The 21,001-nt window shown below is 44.1% G+C and overlaps 2 protein-coding genes across 5 annotated transcripts in view; one reads left to right on the top strand and one right to left on the bottom strand.

Moving 5' to 3' along the window:
• Window positions 1–47: 47 nt before the first annotated feature.
• On the bottom strand, window positions 48–14,973 carry dnaja3a (DnaJ heat shock protein family (Hsp40) member A3a). 4 transcript variants are annotated; one of them, XM_065010597.1, is made up of 11 exons: window positions 14,698–14,973; window positions 13,933–14,069; window positions 13,740–13,823; window positions 13,256–13,468; window positions 12,812–12,964; window positions 12,584–12,731; window positions 4,578–4,771; window positions 4,360–4,475; window positions 3,610–3,707; window positions 3,304–3,433; window positions 48–1,717 (listed from the first exon to the last, which is right to left on the bottom strand). In XM_065010597.1, exons 1-10 carry the CDS (start codon window positions 14,903–14,905, stop codon window positions 3,318–3,320), a joined length of 1,467 nt encoding a protein of 488 aa, XP_064866669.1. In that variant the 5' UTR covers window positions 14,906–14,973; the 3' UTR covers window positions 48–1,717; window positions 3,304–3,317. The 4 variants fall into 4 exon arrangements, with proteins under 4 accessions (XP_064866669.1, XP_064866670.1, XP_064866672.1 ...); XM_065010598.1 differs by having other exon boundaries at window positions 3,384–3,433; window positions 13,933–14,075; window positions 14,698–14,968; XM_065010600.1 differs by having other exon boundaries at window positions 13,933–14,075; window positions 14,698–14,962.
• A 78-nt stretch (window positions 14,974–15,051) lies between these two features.
• Window positions 15,052–21,001, top strand: part of coro7 (coronin 7) — a 292,664-nt gene continuing 286,714 nt past the window's right edge. Inside the window, exons 1-3 of the mRNA XM_065010595.1 lie at window positions 15,052–15,417; window positions 19,087–19,183; window positions 19,593–19,673. Coding sequence (XP_064866667.1) covers window positions 15,358–15,417; window positions 19,087–19,183; window positions 19,593–19,673 — 238 coding nt within the window. The 5' untranslated portion in view covers window positions 15,052–15,357. The remainder of the gene's footprint in view (window positions 15,418–19,086; window positions 19,184–19,592; window positions 19,674–21,001) is intronic.

The following is a 21,001-nucleotide window of genomic DNA, read 5'->3' as shown; positions in this document are numbered from 1 at the left end:
TTTAGTATTTCCACTGTTCACATCTGGCAGCAATAAGACATTAACAATTCATTTAGATTTCACTTTAATTATAGATGTTATTTACTTCTCTAACATGACACATTGGTATGATTGCAATATCAACAGCTCTGTATTTACAAATAACGAGGCAGAATGGAGGTACATGAAAGTGTGCTGCTTTGAGTGAATTCTCAGATTCATCAAGAGAGAAAGGGTTGACGAGGAGCAGAGTAGGAGGGAAGAGGTCCAGCCACATCTGATCCAACTGGTTTGAGTCATGCCCATCCTGGATGACTGGGTTCTTAGACCCAAATGCATCTCCACACATATGACACTTATGTAACAGAAAGGTATATCAGCCAGACAACTTCCTCTTTATCTCACCATAGCTGTTTGACAGTACTAATGCTGTTACTAGGTTGGTACAACTCATTGCAGTGGCTAGCTAGATAGGAAGCAGAGTTAACTTTACAGAACTTATTACACATTAAGAAATCAGGAGGATCTCAACCATAACAAAGCTCCTTATTGCAGCACAGGCCTTTTAAATCAAATGGATTTTCTATTCTTATACCCTAAGTGTACAAACCATTAGGAATAACTTCTTTCCATGACAGACTGACCAGGTGAAAGCTATGATCCCTTATTAATGACACTTCAATCAGTGTAGATGAAGGGGAGGAGACAGGTTAAAGGAGGAAGTTTAAGCTTTGAGACCACAAACTTGTATTGTGTGTGTGACCCATTCAGAGTGAATGAGCAAGACAAAAGATTGAAATGCCTTTGAACAGGGTATGATAGTAGGTACCAGGCGCACCAGTTTGAGTGTCACAAACTGCAGTGTTGCTGGGTTTTTCCAGTTTCCTGTGTGTATCAAGAATGATCCACCACCCAAAGGACATCCAGCCAACTTCACACAACTGTGGGAAGCATTGGAGTCAACATGGGCCAGCATCTCTATGGAACGCATGACACATTGTAGAGTCCATTCCCTGATGAATTGAGGCTGTTCTGAGGGAAAAAGGGGGTGCAACTCAATATTATGGAGGTGTCTAATGTTTTGTATATCCATGTTTTTAGCCATCACTGGCAACAGTGCATTCCTCAAAGACAGCAGACAGACCATACCTTGACTGACTGCGCTGCTATCACACGGTTAGGAATCTGATGGACAGGAACATTAGGAAAATCTATGGAATACCCTGTTAAATTTGCCGCCCCGTTCACTTTACGTACGGATCACATACCCCAATCTTTTGAACATGTGGTCATTTAAGATGTAGAATTATATTTGTGGATGAATGTACTTCTGCCCGATGCCTTTTATGATATGTTGGAAGACCATTGCGCAACATTTTTGCACATTTAACACCATCCAAAAAACTACAAGCCTAAGGGGCAGTCACTTCCTGGTACTTCCAGAGCATATTTCCTCTTGGATTTGGGTTTTAGGCAGCAGGTATGAGTTAGGACCACATTCTGTTTCAGTCCATTGTCTTCCACTGCTATGGAACTGATCAAGGATGAAAGGAGATCTGTGAAGGTAGATCTGGGGTAACCGGTCTTGTCCAGTGCCAGAGTAGGATACAGTAGACATCATCCCTCCAACACTCTCCCACCACCTGTCCCCATATCTGGTCTCTCCTTGCGGCTGTCTTCTTAGGGCATCATCTCTCTACCCTCGGACACTCGCCTCAGTTCCCAGTGGACCTTTTACCTTTCAGTATAAAAAAAAAACAGAATTACTGCATGTGTTTTCAAAACCAGCATATGACAAACTACTGTCCCTCCACCCATTGAAAGTGACAGCAAAACATTGATTTGAATTGGGATGTCTTTTCTAGTAAATATATTTATATGGTTAAACAATTGTGTGTATGCATGTACACTACATGACCAGAAGTACGTGGACTCCTGCTTGTCGAAAAATCTCATTCCAAAATCATGGGCATTAATATGGAGTTGGTCCCCCTTTGCTGCTATAACAGCCTCCACTTGTCTGGGAAGGCTTTCCATTAGATTTTGGAACATTTCTACAGGGACTTTCAGCCATAAGAGCATTAGTGAGGTCAGGTACTGATGATGGGCGATTAGGCCAGGCTCACAGTCAGCTTTCTAATTCATCTCATAGGTGTTTGATGGAGTTGAGGTCAGGGCTCTATGCAGGCCAGTCAAGTTCTTCCACACCGATCTCAACAAACCATTTCTGTATGGACCTTGCTTTGTGCACAGGGGCATTGTCATGCTGAAACAGGAAAGGGCCTTCCCCAAACTGTTGCCACAAAGTTGGAAGCACAGAATGGTCTAGAATGTCATTGCATGCGGTAGCGTTAACATTTCCCTTCACAGAAACTCAGGGGTCTAGCCTGAACCATCAAAAACAGCCCCATAATTCCTCCTCCACCAGACTTTACAGTTGGCACTATGCATTTGGGTAGGGAGTGTTCTCCTGGCATCCGCCAAATCCAGATTCGTCCATTGGACTGCCAGATGGTGAAGTGTGACTCATCACTCCAGAGAACGCGTTTCCACTGCTCCAGAGTCCAATGGTGGCAAGCTTTACGCCACTCCAGCTGACGCTTGGCATTGCTTGTGTGGTGATCTTAGGCTTGTCTGCTCGGCCATGGAAACCCTTTTCAGGAAGCTCCCGATGAACAGTTCTTGTGCTGACGTTGCTTCTAGAGGCAGTTTGGAACTAGTAGTGAGTGTTGCAACAGAGGACAGACAAGCTTATGTGGCCTACCACTTCGCGGCTGAGCAGTTGTTGCTCCTTGACGTTTCCACTTCATAATAACAGCACTTACAGTTGACCGGGGTAGCTCTAGTAGGGCAGAAATTTTACAAACTGACCTGTTGGATATGTGGCATCCTATGACGGTGCCACGTTGAAAGTCCCTGAGCTCTTCAGTAAGGCCAGTCTGTCTACTGCCAATGTTGTCTATGAAGATTGCATGGCTGTGTGCTCGATTTTATACATCTGTCAGCAACGGGTGTCTCAAATAGCCGAATCAACTAATTTGAAGGGGTGTCCACATACTTTAGTATGTATGTAGTGTATGTATGCATGCAACTTTATACAGAGGACAGTCACAAACCAGCTGACTGACAAACGGTGTGCCACGAACCAGTGTGTTCCAGAAACAGTTTATCCCACATATTGTAAGTCGCTCTGGATAAGAGCGTCTGCTAAATGACTTAAATGTAAATGATATGCATGTGCACAAGTGGCAAAGGCAACATCATGACTAGAGTGTCCTTCCTGGTTTGTGACAGTCAGGTGAAGACATCACTAAAGTGTCCTACCTGGTTTGTGACTGTCAGGTGGAACTAAACAATTGTTTTAACTTGGTGAAGAAGCCCTGCTCCTGCTTGCTCTCTCCTACCTCCTCTTGCCTGTCCTGCCCTGCCTCAGGCTGCTTACCACTGCCCCCACCTGGTCAGAAACATGTACTGTGTGAGCCAAGATTTTACTCATTTTAGCATTGTCAGCTTTCATGAGCAGAGCTGGGACCTCAACTAATTGTAAACCAAATGAAGGGGAGCAGGTAAGTGTGCAGTCAGTGTGTAGGAACCTAGCGCAGAAACAGTGTGTTGTGTGTGTGCAACTACCTGCAGTGGTGCTTGTGACACCATTGACTGTCCCCTCCACTTCAGTCTCATCCTCTGCATAGCTCATGAGCAGAGCTTTCTGTCTGTCTGTCAGGATCCTGCTCACACACAATAGTGGAGACCGTGAGGAATGAGCATCTATCATTTGTCAGTAATTTACTACAGAGATGGTATCTAAAGGTGTATTGTGAGTAATTTACTACAGAGATGGTATCTAAAGGTGTATTGTGAGTAATTTACTACAGAGATGGTATCTAAAGGTGTATTGTGAGTAATTTACTACAGAGATGGTATCTAAAGGTGTATTGTGAGTAATTTACTACAGATATGGTATCTAAAGGTGTATTGTGAGTAACTTACTACAGAGATGGTATCTAAAGGTGTATTGTGAGTAATTTACTACAGAGATGGTATCTAAAGGTGTATTGTGAGTAATTTACTACAGAGATGGTATCTAAAGGTGTATTGTGAATAACTTACTACAGAGATGGTATCTAAAGGTGTATTGTGAGTAATTTACTACAGAGATGGTATCTAAAGGTGTATTGTGCAGTAACTTACTTGGGGACTACAGAGATGGTATCTAAAGTGATCTTGTAACCATAACCACTGATCCGAGATGGTATCCCAAATGTGGATCCTGTGGTAATTTGGATCCCAGCAGGGTATCTAAAGAGCATTCACAGTTAGTTACTAACCATCGATCCATCACTTAGATGGTATCTAAAGGTGTATTGTGCAGTAACTTACTTGGGGACTCGGACTTTGACGTGGACGTAGTGATCTCCGTAACCATAGCCACTGATCCGTGCGATGCCCTTCCCAGAGAGGAGGATCCTCTGGTCTGTTTGGATCCCAGCAGGGATCTACAAGAGCATTCACAATCACAGTTAGTTACTGGCCATCGATCCATCACTTATGTATGTAGGTGTGTCACAGAAAGGTTGGTCTGTCCGTGTGTCTCTCACCGAGAGGTTGACTGTCTCGTAGAGGCCCTGTGCCCGGGCCGTGCCCCCCAGTACAGCCTGAGCCACAGAGATCAGCACGTCAGAGTGGATGTCTGCGCCGTCCCGTCTGAACACTGGACTCTTCTGGACCCGAAACGTGATGAACACCTCCTTCTTCCCCACAGGCATCCTGACCGTCTGACCGTCCTCAACACCTGCAAAGAGACAACACAGCCAGTCAACCTTTTTGTCTTGCCAACGTAGTGGTGCGCACTACACGATGTGGTACAGTACAGGGTCACACACTACACGATGTGGCACGGTACAGGGTCACACACTACACGATGTGGCACGGTACAGGGTCACACACTACACGATGTGGCACGGTACAGGGTCACACACTACACGATGTGGCACGGTACAGGGTCACACACTACACGATGTGGCACGGTACAGGGTCACACACTACACGATGTGGCACGGTACAGGGTCACACACTACACGATGTGGCACGGTACAGGGTCACACACTACACGATGTGGCACGGTACAGGGTCACACACTACACGATGTGGCACGGTACAGGGTCACGCACTACACGATGTGGCACGGTACAGGGTCACGCACTACACGATGTGGCACGGTACAGGGTCACGCACTACACGATGTGGCACGGTACAGGGTCACGCACTACACGATGTGGCACGGTACAGGGTCACGCACTACACGATGTGGCACAGTACAGGGTCACACACTACACTATGTGGCACGGTACAGGGTCACACGATGTGGCACAGTACAGGGTCACACACTACACGATGTGGCACAGTACAGGGTCACACACTACACGATTCTTCACTTGGTCGTAAGGATTCTCCATACAGACATGCTGTCTCATGAAAACAATGATGCAATTAGATTGTATAGCTAGAACAAATCAGCCTCAAACGTTTTCAGTCAGACATTCACACCTAGTTGAAATATCTAACGATTTGACACTTTGGCTTTGGTTAAAGGCAAGTACAAAGGCATATTAGTAGTTGTTATTGCTCCTGCTCGGGAGTACACATTCTGGGTGACGCCATCATCTTACTGGCATCTTCTCTGGAGACCTCTCATTGGCTATTGCTGAACACCGTTCTCAAAACCTGTCGTTGTACATCTCACACTAGAAGAGCATTGCAGATTTTGTGCCGATAAAATCAAACAGGTTTGAAAATATCAGGACGTCTGGGACGAGATTACATCTCTGACCCACTCACGTTTAACCCGCTCACGTTAAACCCGCTCAAAGACGGGATCAGTAGCCCTCAGATTACGTCTCTGACCCACTCACATTAAACCCGCTCACACACGTTAAACCCGCTCACGTTAAACCCGCTCACGTTTAACCCGCTCACGTTAAAGTCGCTCACGTTTAACCCGCTCACGTTAAAGTCGCTCACGCTTTAACCCGCTCACATTAAAGTCGCTCACGTTTAAACATAGAAAGTGCTTCATCAGCATTATAGCGTTTTATAAACGTTTAAAACAGTTTTAGAGTGGGATCACGTGACCCTTGAACGAGATGGCCGCGTGAACTAAGAGCTCCGCACAAGTAGTTTCCAATTCCTAATCTTACCTCCATTCCAAGTTCACACTCATTTAGCTTTAGTAAGAAAAAGTCATGGCGGCTACAAATGGGCAACACTCCGCACAGGTGATATTTTTTACCCGGACTCGAGTATTTTAGCGACGGAAAAAGCATGGCTCAAAGGCAAGAAGAAGCTAGCTTCAGAAAAAACTAGCGCCATTAGCCAGGAGCAAGAGAACCCGCTCCCCCACGAGGCACAACGAATGCCAACCTCGCACTCTGTCGAAGACATCCTCTCTGAGTTGAGATCCCAACGTACAGAACTAAACACCAAATTAGATGCCATTAACTCTCAGCTCAGTGCGATAGGGGGCAAGGTGACAATCCTGGAAAACGCATTGCCTGACATCAACAACAAGATAACCATAAACGCGGGGCGCCTGGACGAGGCAGAGGGGCGAATCATATCCATGGAAAACTTATTGACAGATGCCATGGAAACAATAGCATATGCTAAAAAGAAAATCGAGCATCTGGAAGAGAAAACAGAGGACCTGGAAAACAGGGTGCGAAGGAATAATTGTGTTCTATTCAATCTGGGCGAAAAAGAAGAGGGAAACATGCCACTGATCCGCTACCTGCAAGACAAACTTCCCGAGTGGCTCCACCTGCCCACCGACAGGCCCATAGAACTCGAGAGAGCTCACCGAGCACTGAGGCCCCCACCAGCAGCCAGACAACCACCGCGCCCAATCACCATACGTTTCCTGAGATTCACCGACAAGGAACGAGTCCTACAGGCGGCGAAAAACAACACCATCACAGTGGGAAACGCCAAACTCGCTTTACACCAGGACCTGTCAGCTGGAATACGCCGAAAATTTGACGAAGTGAAGAAATACTCCATTGACCGAGGCATCTTCAGGGGATTCAAATACCCAAACGAGCTCAGGATTCTTCACCAAGGAGCCTTGCGACACTTCAAAACTCCCGAAGAGGCAAAACGTTTTTCGAAAGACAATCCTGGCCAATGAGAAACAGACCAATGACTAAATGCGATTAATGCCATTACTAAAGGAGGTAAGACGACATATAGCCGATATCCAGAGACCCACCCCCTAAATGTCATTACAGCCGTCCAATTTATATTTATTTTCCTTTAACTGAGAGGGATGGGCTGTATAGCCTAACCTAGGCCTACTAATGTTTCAGCCTACTTTTATTTCCCTGTTTTTTTTGTTGTTGTTGCTACTATTACCTGGGGTTCCCTATGTCCCTTGGGGGAGGTATATGTAGGCTGGGCTATTGATTTTATTTTTCTCCCCTCTTTTACTGAGGTCTGGACGAGGGCAACTGTGTTATTTACTCAATGCGGGGTGGAGAGGATGAGGCATTTCTTTGGTGGGGAGAGGGAGACGTTGTGCGTTGCTAACTGTTCCCGGTTTTTGTTTTATTCGGAACACAGAATTGAGACTGAGCGGGGGGGTAATAGATCCAACGGGATGTGTCGAGTTGTTTGGGAACTCGGCTGGGGTGTTCAGAGACTATTATTTTATGTACACCATTTATTTTCCTTTTATGTGAACGCAGCTGTAATTACTATCCACTTTTACCCAGCGATGACTTGCACTACAGTTCGATTAATGCTCGATGACGATGACTAGTACCTTAAATCTATTGACATGGAACTGCCATGGTCTAGGGCATGCAATAAAACGGAAAAATATACTATGTGCTCTAAAAAAGGAAAAAGCAGACATTGCGCTATTACAAGAGACACACCTCTGCGATGCTGAACATGCCAAACTCCGCAGAGCTTGGGTGGTACAGGTGTATTTCTCATCTTTCAAAATCAAACAGTAGAGGCACAGCCATACTTATCCATAAAAATGTTCCATTCATAATAGACAAAAACATATCTGATCCGGAGGGGAGATTTATTTTGATAACTGGGTCACTATATGGTCAACCAATTACTATATTAAACATATACGCCCCTAACACAGATACTCCTGCCTTCATGTCAAAAATTATAACCCTGTTCAATGAGCATTGTGTCTCCTTTGGTGTGGTGGCCGGAGATTTTAATTGTACCCTTAACCCAACCCTAGACAAATCATCTCAAGTCCCCACCACAAATCCTAGATCTGCAAAGATGTTGAACTCTCTTACTAAAGAGATGGGGCTGATAGATATCTGGAGAGAGAATAATAGCTCATCTATGGACTATACATACTACTCTAATGTCCATAACACCTACTCCCGTATAGATTACATTTTTATCCCAAAGAGTTTCATAAATTCAGCCACTTGTACGATCGGACCCATAGCACTTTCAGATCACGCCTTTGTCCACCTCCGCTTTGACCTCTGCAAAAACATCCCGAGGTCAAAGAGCTGGAAATTCAACACCTCCATGCTATCAAATGATGAGTTCCATACATTAGTAACTACATGGATAGACAACTACACACAAGACAATAAAGATTCCCCTGTTTCTCCGGCCACAATGTGGGACGCTGCTAAAGCCACACTAAGAGGTCATCTAATTGCATATGCTTCCTCTAAGAAAAAAGCAATGGAAGCACACAGGCTAGATCTTGAGAGGGAGCTGGAATGCTGTGAAAAAATACATAAACAATCCCTAGACAGCACTTCCTGGAGTCATCTTAAAGCAGCCAAAGCCAAACTGAATTTGGACTACACTCGGGAGATAAAAAAAAAAAAGCTTTCTTTACTAAACAGAAATACCATGAGTATAGCAATAGGCCCAGTAGATTGCTCGCTTACCAATTAAAAAAGGAGCAGTCAGAGCGTACAATCATGGCTATCCGAACAGCAGAGGACGAGGTCACATATGACCCAAAAAAGATCAATTTAACTTTTCATGATTTTTACTGCAAACTATATACCTCTGAGAGAAAACACACGGAGGCAGAAATCCAATCTTTCCTAGAGGGAATCTCGCTACCTAAACTATCAGAGACCGACCAGGAAGATCTCAACTCCCCCTTCACTCCTGAGGAGATCCTGGAGGCAATTACCTCCATGCCACGTAATAAGTCCCCAGGCCCAGATGGATTCCCCAGAGAGTTCTATAAAGCTTTTTGGCCCCAGCTCAGCCCTATCTTCATGCCAATGCTGAAGGATTTTTGCAAAAACGGAGTTCTCCCAGACTCAATGCACACAGCTCGCATTACAGTGTTGCTAAAAAGGACAAGGACCCCTATCCTGCTCGTCCTTCCGGCCCATAAGCTTGTTGGATTTCGACTATAAAATAATTACCAAATTGCTCGCCATAAGACTAAACACTCTTCTTCCCAAAATAATAAAAGCGGACCAAACTGGATTTATTAGAGACAGATACTCTTCTGATAACATTCGCCGTCTTTTTGATATTATTGATCAAGTAAACGCACAAAAGACCCCTGTCCTGCTGGCTTCACTGGATGCTGAGAAGGCGTTTGACAGGATGGAGTGGAGCTTTCTGTTTTCAGTCTTAGAAAAGTTCAATATGGGCCCAAATTTTATTAAATGGATCAAATCACTATACTCTCATCCAAATGCCATGGTGACTACTAATGGACTGAACTCTGACAGATTCCCTCTGGAGCGGGGCACAAGACAAGGGTGCTCGCTGTCCCCGCTGCTCTACTTGTTGGGGGCGGAGCCTCTGGCAGAGCTGATAAGGAGCAATCCAAGTATTATGGGTGTTTCTGCAGGTGGCCTGCAGCACAAGATTTCGCTTTACGCGGATGATGTCTTGCTCTACATATCCAACCCTGAGAAATCCCTCCCTCTCATTTTAGACACAATTGCCCAGTATGGCAAGTTCTCAGGTTATAAGATCAATTTTAACAAATCCACTGTCTGCCCTCTCAATATTACACTCACCAGCTCTATGAAGACACTTTGTCCTTTCCAATGGAAAACACAGGGGTTTCAATACCTCGGGATCTTCATAACACCAGATCTGAATAGCCTTTTTAAGGAAAATTATCTTCCACTCCTGGATCGAATCAAGAACAATCTCCAAACATGGATCTCCCTCCCAATTAGCTTAGTAGGAAGAATTAATGTAATCCGTATGAACGTCCTCCCTAGACTGAACTACTTATTTCAGATGCTCCCATGCTATCTCCCAGTTTCCTTCTTCAAAACAACTAACCAAAGCATCACCAAATTTATATGGGGCAATAAAAAACCTAGGATCAAGTTTTCCACTTTATCAAAACCCGAATCTAAAGGTGGCCTTGCCCTTCCCTCCCTTCAATTGTACTACTGGTCTGCCCAAATCCGCAACATGCTAACATGGATCACAAACAGACAAGAGTCAACGTGGATTCAGATAGAAGCCCAATCCTGTGGTTCATTGCCCTTAAGCTCAATTATATTCATTAATAACTTTAGTGAAGTGGGCAACATAGCCAAATCCTTTGTGATTTACAGCACCCTACTAGCGTGGAGGGACTGTAAGAAATACCTGGGCATTTCCTCCCAAATATGTTCTCACTCGCCTATAGTAGGCAACCCAGACTTGCCAAAAGCCCTGAGGGATGCCAACTTTAATCTTTGGCATACTCTAGGAATCAGGACCTTTTCAGACCTATTTCATCAGAAAACCACTACACTGAAATCCTTTCAAGAGCTCTGCAGTGAATTTGACGTGCCAAGATCCCATTTTTTTTTAAAATATCTTCAAATTAGACATGTAATTTCCTCATTTACCTCCAAGAGGAGGTTTAGAACTCAGTTGAACGAAGTTGAAACCCTTCTTGTCACAGCACAATCCATTAAAGGCAAAATATCTTGCATCTATAGACTCCTTTCTGAGAAAGGAAGCTCCTCCTTTACTCCTTTGAAAATAATCTGGGAAAAGGACCTTGGTCTGACTATTAGTGATGAGTTATGGGCGGAGGTTTGCGACAAGGTATACTGCTCCTCTACCAGTGTAAAAACGAAAGAATCTAATTACAAATTTTTGTACAAATTTTATTATACTCCTTTGAGACTCCATAGAATGAAAACAGATATGTCTCCTAACTGTAAAAGATGTACCTCTGAATGCGGAACCTATATGCATTTATTTTGGAGCTGTAGGGAGATTGCCAGATTCTGTACATACCGCTGCACAGAAAATACTAGAGGTACAGTTTGATATGACCCCATGTATCTATCTTCTTAATGCCCAGCAGGACTTTGTTCTTGATCCTGACAGAGAAAATTTGCTTATGACTATTACATACTTTGCTAAGAAATGTATTCTTCTATTGTGGGCCTCTAATACCCCCCCTACATTTAAAATGTGTATTGACCAGATTGTTGACTTCCTTCCTCTTGAAAAGCTCACTTATGACCTCCACAAGAGACAGCCCAAGTTTGATAGACTCTGGTCCCCACTATTCAACTATATTTCAAACTGGACAGAGTGAACGGGGTGACTAGGGAAATGCGCAGATACATTTTGTGTAAGGTACTGTAAAACCTAAAAACGAATTATTGGCCCATCGTCTCAGCGAATGCTTGAAATAGCTGATAAGAACCTTGATAGTGCTGCTGCAAGTGGTATGGTTTTTTTTTGTGTGTGTGTTTTTATTTTAATTTAGTTTTTGAGTACGTGTGCGTATGTGTGTGTGTATGTATATGTGTATGTATGTATGTATGTATGTATGTATGTATGTATATACAGGTACCAAGGAAAATATATAGATTAAGAAAAATAAATGCTTTTATTTGACTTTATCATTCATTTTAATTGTATTTTAATTTTTTCAAATGTATTATTATTTTTTGACTTTTTATTTTTTTAAAGCCTGTCACATCTGTGAATGTGGAATGTGTTTTGTTGGTTGATTGAAAAACAAGAACTTAATAAAACTTTAAATTGAAAAAAATAAAAAAAAAACAGTTTTAGAAGAGAATTATGGGGTGGCAGGTAGCCTAGTGGTTAGCGCTTTGGGCCAGTAACCAAACGTTGGCTGGACCGAATCCCCAAGCTGACAAGGTAAAAATCTGTCGTTCTGACAGCCTCGCTACTGTATATAGCCTCGCTACTGTATATAGCCTCGCTACTGTTATTTTTATTTCTTTATTTACCTATTGTTCACCTAATACCTTTTTTGCATTGTTGGTTAGAGCCTGTAAGTGAGCATTTAACTGTAAGGTCTACAACACCGGTAGTATTTGGCGCACGTGACAAACTTTGATTTGATAACCCACTGTAGGCCATCATTGTAAATAAGAATTTGTTCTTAACTGACTTGCCTAGTTAAATAAAGGTTGAATTTTAAAAATGAGAAAAGGAAGAGATTCAGGATGAGAAGGCTGCTCCTGGGTCTCTCTGTGGGTGCACATTGTAAAATGCATACTACGTTTAGATCAAGTATTGTTTTGAAAGATTCCAGATAAGACTGGGTAGGTATAGGAGTGAGAGTCAGTGTGTGGGTGTGTCTCACCTGCTGGGACAGGGACCATTACTGTCTTTTTCTGTCTGGTCTGTCCGGTCCCGTGACAGGAGTTACATGGGGTGGAGATCACAGTGCCTTTCCCATTACACCGACGGCATGTCGACCGCATCACAAAGGGGCCCGTGTTCACAGTCTCCTGTACAGGGCAAAACACACAAGCACGTGAGACAAGCACGTGAGACACGAACACTTCACGCCACACATCATGTCACCTACCATGCCAGAGCCGTTGCAGTAGTGGCAGTGCACAACCTTGGTGCCAGGCTCGCTCCCTTTGCCATCACATCGCTGGCAGCTGGCCTCAGTGTTGAACGCCATCTCTTTGTTGACCCCCTTGGCAGCTTGGGTGAACGTCAGCTCCATGATAAACTGGGAGGAAAGGAGGGACAAGAGATTCATATTGGATGTCTTTTACAAAAAGTTTACACTCCTAAAAAAGTAATTGCTTCCTGCTTTTACTTCCTGGCATGGGCTCACTCAATATGACCTCACTGAACATTGACTTGAATGAGCAGTCAAAACTTCTGTTTGTGCTGTATAGCCAACTCATATGGTGGTTGTCATGCACAGACAGCACAAGCAGATCTGGGATTAGGCTAATCGTAACCCCTTCTCCAAACCCCTTGGTTCTAAAAGCAGTATGGCATCCCAACTACATACCTCCTGGGGCTGATCAAATACGGCATTGAAGTCGCCGAAGCCACGGCTTCCAGAGAACTCCCCAAAGATCTTGCGGAACAGTTCCTCTGGGTCCACGCTGTTGGCCTGTCCGCTCCAGTACTGCTGGTGTCCACCACCGCCCGCCTGGCTGGCGTCGAACCCTGCCACCCCGTACGTGTCATACTGCTTCCTCTTCACCTCGTCACTCAGCACCTGGGGGAGGACAAAGCAGGAAGTAAGATGCACTGTTCTCCAATAAGACCAGGCAGTTCCTTCATTGAGTCAAGTGGTTCTGATGTTTTGTTTACTTGATTAACTGACACTTTCTTCCAGAGTGACATCAAATAGTACCAAGAAACCGGTTAGGAAAGTAACGAACTAGTGATTCCACATCAGCTACACAAGTCACAGAAATATTGCTATCCTTTAATCTAATTTTAGTTTCTTAAAAGGGGAAGCCCATTTTGAAGAAGGTCAGCCAAACCTCATAAGCTTCAGCCAGCTGAGCAAATTTCTCCTTGGCCTTAGGGTCTTCCTTGTTGGTGTCAGGGTGATACTTCTTAGCCATCTGAAGAGGGACAGCAACAAAAGTAATCTTTCAACCACTGTGGTGATTGGTGACAGCTAAGGATCAATACAGCAAGTCAACACTACACAGAAAGTGATCACACACACACCTGATAATACGCTTTCTTGATCTCTTTCTGGGTGGCAGTGCGTGGTACCTCCAACACCGTGTAGAAGTCCTGTTTGTTGGAGGCTGGGGCACTTGTGTGGAAGGACAGTGTGCAGATGACATGGGGAGATTTAACACCTGGAACTACCAAGAACGGGCTTGTGAGTAGATTACACCTGGCAACATGACTGGATTATAATTGTTGTCATCTATTTCCAAGGTAGCTACAGACCTGTACACTCACAATTCATCTATAACACTAAGCAGGGCTCGATATATCTGAGGACTCAATCAAATACATAGTTAGCTACTGTCTGTGATGATCAACTCTTGGTCCAATACACTTCTAGCAAACGTCAGTTGGCATATATAGCTAGCTAATCAGGGATCATGCAGATACAGCTAGTTCAACGCAATGTTCGACTGTACAGTTCAGTAGCTATTACTGACAGTCCGTTCAAGATCATCAGTGCTGTGACCTGACATTACTTTCCTTGTAATGGCTATGGAGCTGCAGGCTTGCTACAGTACCAAACACCTCCAGCAATTTGAATGCGTATAAGCTAACTACTAGCTAGTTAGCTAGCCAGCTATGGGCTGAGCGAAGGTTAGTCTGTCTTTCAGTTGTATCGTTAGGAATGTTACCGTGGTGTCAATTTTGTTGTTGGAGACTGTCAGTTGTGTCCAAAAAGGTGAATGGAAACTACGAGAAACGCTAGCATCAAGCTAGCCTAGCTGGCTAGTTAGGCCGTCTCTGTGCACCCACCTGATAGCCCTCTCAATGTCAACGCATTCCCCGTGCCTCCACGCATTGCATTGCTTCCCGGCCAGAATTTCTGTGCTCCAAAAGTCGACAGACTTCTTGAGCCTCCATTGGAAGAAGGGGCCAGAGCACGACAAGCACGACGGTGACCAGAGGACACAGCAACTGTTATCCAACGAGTGGAGCAGCGAGCTGCTGAGGACGCCATCATTACTTTACTGCTGTTACTCAGCGGGGACTGCGCATGTGCAAGTAAAGTTGTGTCACGGACATGCGCAGAAGAGTTGACTGTCAATAAATCTATTTTTTGTTTCAAGATGTTCGCAAACTAACTTTCACTCTGTTGAAACATCTGTACTTGAGAAACTGTGGAATAGTATTTAAACAGTTGTATCCAATGTAGTCCGCTTCTTACTCACGGCAATTACGATTAAAAACAGAAACATTTGTATTTTACCGTGGTCAATCATCATTGATGTAGCTAAACAGGGGTCTGAGTCGATCGTCGATTGAATCGCTCACACAGTACAGCGAGTTGTGACAGTGCTGAACTCGAGAACTGTCATCTGAAAAGGAGTGTGCTGCTGAGTGCTCGCTCTTTTCGAATAGTATCAACAAGACAGAGATACCCGGAAGGCACGAAAGTTAATTCAGGGGACTAGAATGAATCGTTTCAAGACTTCCAAATTCAAAAACACCACCCCGAAGATCGCCAAGAAAGATGTAAGTAATGAGCGTTGCAAGAAAGCCTCGCCAGCATTGGTTTTTAGCAACGGTGAAGAAGACGGAATGGAGTTGTGTTTTGGGGAACGTCTGAAAATGTTTGGAGGAAATTGAACTTCCTGCATATCTGCAGAAGGCTGCTGCATCGCAAGAGTGTGTTGGTAGAGAAACAATAGTCTACGAAAACCAAGTACAAATCGCGAAGGCTGCTAACGTGACAGTGTTAACCATGTGGTTATTGTTATCTAGCTAGCTTTCAGCGATCTATGCAAATTCCACGTTTGAAATTGACAGTGGTTCGTATTGGTCAGGATTGTCAGATGTTACAGATAGGCAGGCTGTGATGCCCATCATCACTGAATAGACACATTGTTTCGAATGTATCAGAATTCCTGCTCTCATTGTAACCGGTCATCATTCTACAATGTAGCAGCAATGCTCAGATTTGAGTTCTAAAGTGCACAGTACATACAGTGCGTATCCCTACGCCATTTAACAAAGCACCTCTCTGTCAACCAATGACTGTAGGCTGTGAGTAAGATACACAGTAGTGGTGTCATGCCATCGGTTATGAAACATACCATTACTTGGATGCTTATTCTCCATGTAGCAAACCTCCACACAGTCTCACAGTGTGAGTGAGTTCCATTTGCAGAGCACCACCACCTACTGCCTCAGAGCACCATCTCAAATGTTAGGAGCGAGGGAGAGGGAGAACTCCAAGGAGTGAGTGAGAATGGGCACCTTGTTCTCTTTATGCCTGGCTGCCTGTGGAGCAGTAATGTGTTTTTCCTGAGAGAGAGAAACTAGCTGTTTTGCTGGGCTGTCAGACACTGTCTGGGCTGCTAAGTGCTCTCTGTACCTTCCCTGCCGGAGCCCGCGACAGTGTTCAGGCCTGTTGTCTGACATGGTTAGCCCATAACGGTTTTGGCAGCAGTGGTATTCAAACACACGGCACTCCTGCCTATGCCCTGTTGTTAGTGTTGTGAAAGGAGGTTTTAGAATACGCATCGCAGGGAGTCGCTCCCACTTCCTTAACATTCTGCTGATTCAACATGGACAGCAGAGGGTGTGTGTAACAACATGCCCTCTGATACCCTCTTCCTTATTATGACAGTCTGAATCTTCCTTATTATGACAGTCTGAATCTTCCTTATTATGACAGTCTGAATCTTCCTTATTATGACAGTTAGTCTGAATCTTCCTTATTATGACAGTCTGAATCTTCCTTATTATGACAGTCTGAATCTTCCTTATTATGACAGTCTGAATCTTCCTTATTATGACAGTCTGAATCTTCCTTATTGTGACAGTCTGAATCTTCCTTATTTACATTTACATTTAAGTCATTTAGCAGACGCTCTTATCCAGAGCGACTTACAAATTGGTGCATTCACCTTATGACCTCCAGTGGAACAGTAGTGCATCTAAATCTTTTCAGGGGAGGGGGTGAGAGGGATTACTTATCCTATCCTAGGTATTCCTTAAAGAGGTGGGGTTTCAGGTGTCTCCGGAAGGTGGTGATTGACTCCGCTGTCCTGGCGTCGTGAGGGAGTTTGTTCCACCATTGGGGGCCAGAGCAGCGAACAGTTTTGACTGGGCTGAGTCTGGGAACTGTACTTCCTCAGTGGTAGGGAGGCGAGCAGGCCAGAGGTGGATGAACGTTAGTGCCCTTGTTTGGGTGTAGGGCCTGATCAGAGCCTGGAGGTACTGAGGTGCCGTTCCCCTCACAGCTCCGTAGGCAAGCACCATGGTCTTGTAGCGGATGCGAGCTTCAACTGGAAGCCAGTGGAGGGAGCGGAGGAGCGGGGTGACGTGAGAGAACTTGGGAAGGTTGAACACCAGACGGGCTGCGGCGTTCTGGATGAGTTGTAGGGGTTTAATGGCACAGGCAGGGAGCCCAGCCAACAGCGAGTTGCAGTAATCCAGACGGGAGATGACAAGTGCCTGGATTAGGACCTGCGCCGCTTCCTGTGTGAGGCAGGGTCGTACTCTGCGGATGTTGTAGAGCATGAACCTACAGGAACGGGCCACCGCCTTGATGTTAGTTGAGAACGACAGGGTGTTGTCAGGATCACGCCAAGGTTCTTAGCGCTCTGGGAGGAGGACACAATGGAGTTGTCAACCGTGATGGCGAGATCATGGAACGGGCAGTCCTTCCCGGGAGGAAGAGCAGCTCCGTCTTGCCGAGGTTCAGCTTGAGGTGGTGATCCGTCATCCACACGGATATGTCTGCCAGACATGCAGAGATGCGATTCGCCACCTGGTCATCAGAAGGGGGAAAGGAGAAGATTAATTGTGTGTCGTCTGCATAGCAATGATAGGAGAGACCATGTGAGGTTATGACAGAGCCAAGTGACTTGGTGTATAGCGAGACTGTTATTATGACAGTCTGAATCTTCCTTATTATGACAGTCTGAATCTTCCTTATTATGACAGTCTGAATCTTCCTTATTATGACAGTCTGAATCTTCCTTATTATGACAGTCTGAATCTTCCTTATTATGACAGTCTGAATCTTCCTTATTATGACAGTTAGTCTGAATCTTCCTTATTATGACAGTCTGAATCTTCCTTATTATGACAGTCTGAATCTTCCTTATTATGACAGTTAGTCTGAATCTTCCTTATTATGACAGTCTGAATCTTCCTTATTATGACAGTTAGTCTGAATCTTCCCTATTATGACAGTCTGAATCTTCCTTATTATGACAGTCTGAATCTTCCTTATTATGACAGTTAGTCTGAATCTTTCTTATTATGACAGTTAGTCTGAATCTTTCTTATTATGACAGTTAGTCTGAATCTTCCTTATTATGACAGTTAGTCTGAATCTTTCTTATTATGACAGTTAGTCTGAATCTTCCTTATTATGACAGTTAGTCTGAATCTTCCTTATTTTGACAGTTAGTCTGAATCTTCCTGATAATGACAGTTAGTCTGAATCTTCCTGATAATGACAGTTAGTCTGAATCTTCCTGATAATGACAGTTAGTCTGAATCTTCCTGATAATGACAGTTAGTCTGAATCTTCCTGATAATGACAGTTAGTCTGAATCTTCCTGATTATGACAGTTAGTCTGAATCTTCCTGATTATGACAGTTAGTCTGAATCTTCCTGATTATGACAGTTAGTCTGAATCTTCCTGATAATGACAGGTAGTCTGAATCTTCCTGATAATGACAGGTAGTCTGAATCTTCCTGATAATGACAGTTAGTCTGAATCTTGGGTGTTTGGAGAAGCAGTGTGTGTGTGCTCTGCCTGTGTATTTAAGTTATCCACAGTTTATTTTGGGATGACAATGAAGGGCATTGCACTTCAGCAGTGTGTGTCTAAAAGAGTGTGAGCTGCTATTCTCTTGTCAAGGGAATGCTTAGGATCCCACTCAGTTGGATAGACTTGCATTTAAGTGAACAGACAATAACTGAAACCTTCTAATGGTTTTCTTGTCAAGTATAGCAACAATTCTGTTCGTCCCTACTCTATTATATTAGCGGAGGCCAGAAATAGCCTACTCATAATGACCGTTAGACAGTGTCATCTTTTAGGCCACTGCAATCACCTTTGTTTTATCTGATGGCCAGTTGCTTAAGTCATCTTCCTAATGATAGCTCCAGTGTCCCACCACACCTACCCCTAATGCACTGTGAATTTCCCCTGTGTCCAGGGCTGGATCAGTAATGTCCGGGCAGGATCCTTCACCTCTCAGGGGAACCACATCAAATCCAGCACCAGGCTTGTGGCCTTCAACACTGACCAGGCTGGTAAGGATAAGACTGAGTCAGGACAACTATAGAACCATACTGTGCTTTCTTTTCTAAATGTCAGTTCCTGCATGATTCCAGCAACTATGGTGGATGTGGTATCCTTTTAGCCCTATAGTGTGATTCAGGCAACAGTGGTATACGGTTGGGGTTCAACTAAGTATATTCTGTCTAGTCTCTGTTATGAGGAGTCATGCTGTCTGCCTCTGGTATATTTACTTGTCTGTCTCTGGTATATTTACCTGTCTGTGTCTGGTAAGTTCACCTGTCTGTTGAAGCATGTGTCAGCAGGTATTGCCATCACAGAGCAGATATCTTTATCTGTTTTGTTAGAGCAGGCCATATCAGTATGAAAGAGAGACTGTATAGATGATGCTGTCTGTCTCTTGTGTGTGTGTCTTGTCACCAGGTGGAGGAATGCTCGGCCTCTCCTCTGTGGAACCAGGGTCTGATGGCAAGTGGACAGTGACTGTGATCCCATGTCATGCTGGTAAGATCCCTCTATCCACTTTTCATTCTTTGTTCCTGAGTGGCGCAGCGGTCTAAGGCTCTTCCTCTCAGTGCTAGAGGCATCACTACAGACCTGGGTTAGATCCCGGGCTGTATCACAACCTGCCGTAATGGGGAGTCCCATTTGCCTAGCGTTGTCCGGGTTAATGGAGGGTTTGGCTGGGGTAGGCCGTCATTGTAAAATCCCTCCTTCACAAGCGCCAGACACTATCCACTCATCACAACTCTCTTTTTTCTCTCTCTGTTGTTTTACATTTCTTAAAGCTGCAATATGTAACAATTTGGGCGACCTAAACAATAAACAAATTCATGTAGAAACGTGTATTATAGATCTGTCATTTGCATTTAAAGGAAGAATAAGAAGTAGATCTGTTCTATGTGAGCTATTTCTATGCTTCCCGTTAAGTTTTGTTTTCGTCTTTTGCTTGAAACAGCTGGAAATACAATATTTTTAGTTATGTAAAATGTTTCGCAGCGGTTTAGATGGTATAATGACTCTGTACACTACACTTGTTTGTTTTGTCACATAAACTGCAATTAAGTGAACTATTATAATTTTAGCAACCAGGACATGGCGGAGCCATTTCTGCATCGTGCATCTTTAATATTTCATATTATTACCATGAGTACGTTTTAGTACAATCCCAGATAAATTATTGTGCTGTCTGTCTGTCTTGCCAACTGCTATGGTCATTGTCACGACTCCCGACCAAAGGAGTTAGCTAGACAGTTACAACCAGATCTGGAACTAGGTGTAGTGAACATGAGTCAGGTACATGGTTGCCCATGGTCCCAAAAGGGAATTTCCTCTTGGTCTAAAGGGGTTTTTAACGTGAGAGACCAGGGTTAAGATGTTTCAACCTTTATCGAACTCACTCCCTTTTGTCTGCTTTTTTAACAAGACCAGTTTATTAAAGGTCCAGTCCAAAATGTGATTTTCTGTGTTTTATATATATTTCCACACTAGGAGGTTGGATAATACTCTGAAATTGTGAAAATTATTATAATGCCCTTTTAGTGTAAGAGCTGTTTGGAAAGACCACCTGGAATTTCAGCCTGTTTTGGTGGGATGGCGTTTTGGCCTGTCTGGTGACATTATCAGGCGGGAAGTTTGTTCATTTACCAATAAGAAAGATGGTTCCAAACCTCTCTGCCAATAACCACTAGTTTTTAGTTTCCCCCTCCCCACTCAGTCCATTCCCAGACAGTCCGAGCTAAATTCTTCCTTGAGAAATTGCTCTTTGTTAAGAAGCTTTTGTTTCTTTTTGACCATTTTAATTGAAACCAATCACAGTAAGCTACTTAATT

The sequence above is a fragment of the Oncorhynchus nerka genome, linkage group LG26 (genome assembly GCF_034236695.1).
Source record: "Oncorhynchus nerka isolate Pitt River linkage group LG26, Oner_Uvic_2.0, whole genome shotgun sequence".
Taxonomy (NCBI): Eukaryota; Metazoa; Chordata; class Actinopteri; order Salmoniformes; family Salmonidae; genus Oncorhynchus; species Oncorhynchus nerka.
This window is presented reverse-complemented; position numbering and strand designations above follow the sequence as displayed.

Excerpts from the sequence above, each read along its gene's own strand:
- dnaja3a (XM_065010600.1), bottom strand. The coding sequence starts at position 14,905 with ATGATGGCGTCCTCAGCAGCTCGCTGCTCCACTCGTTGGATAACAGTT. Across the intron at positions 3,708-4,359 it reads GTCAAAGTCCGAGTCCCCAA|GATCCTGACAGACAGACAGA; the intron begins GTAAGTTACTGC and ends GTGTGTGAGCAG. Across the intron at positions 3,434-3,609 it reads TGTCACAAGCACCACTGCAG|GTGGGGGCAGTGGTAAGCAG; the intron begins GTAGTTGCACAC and ends GTTTCTGACCAG.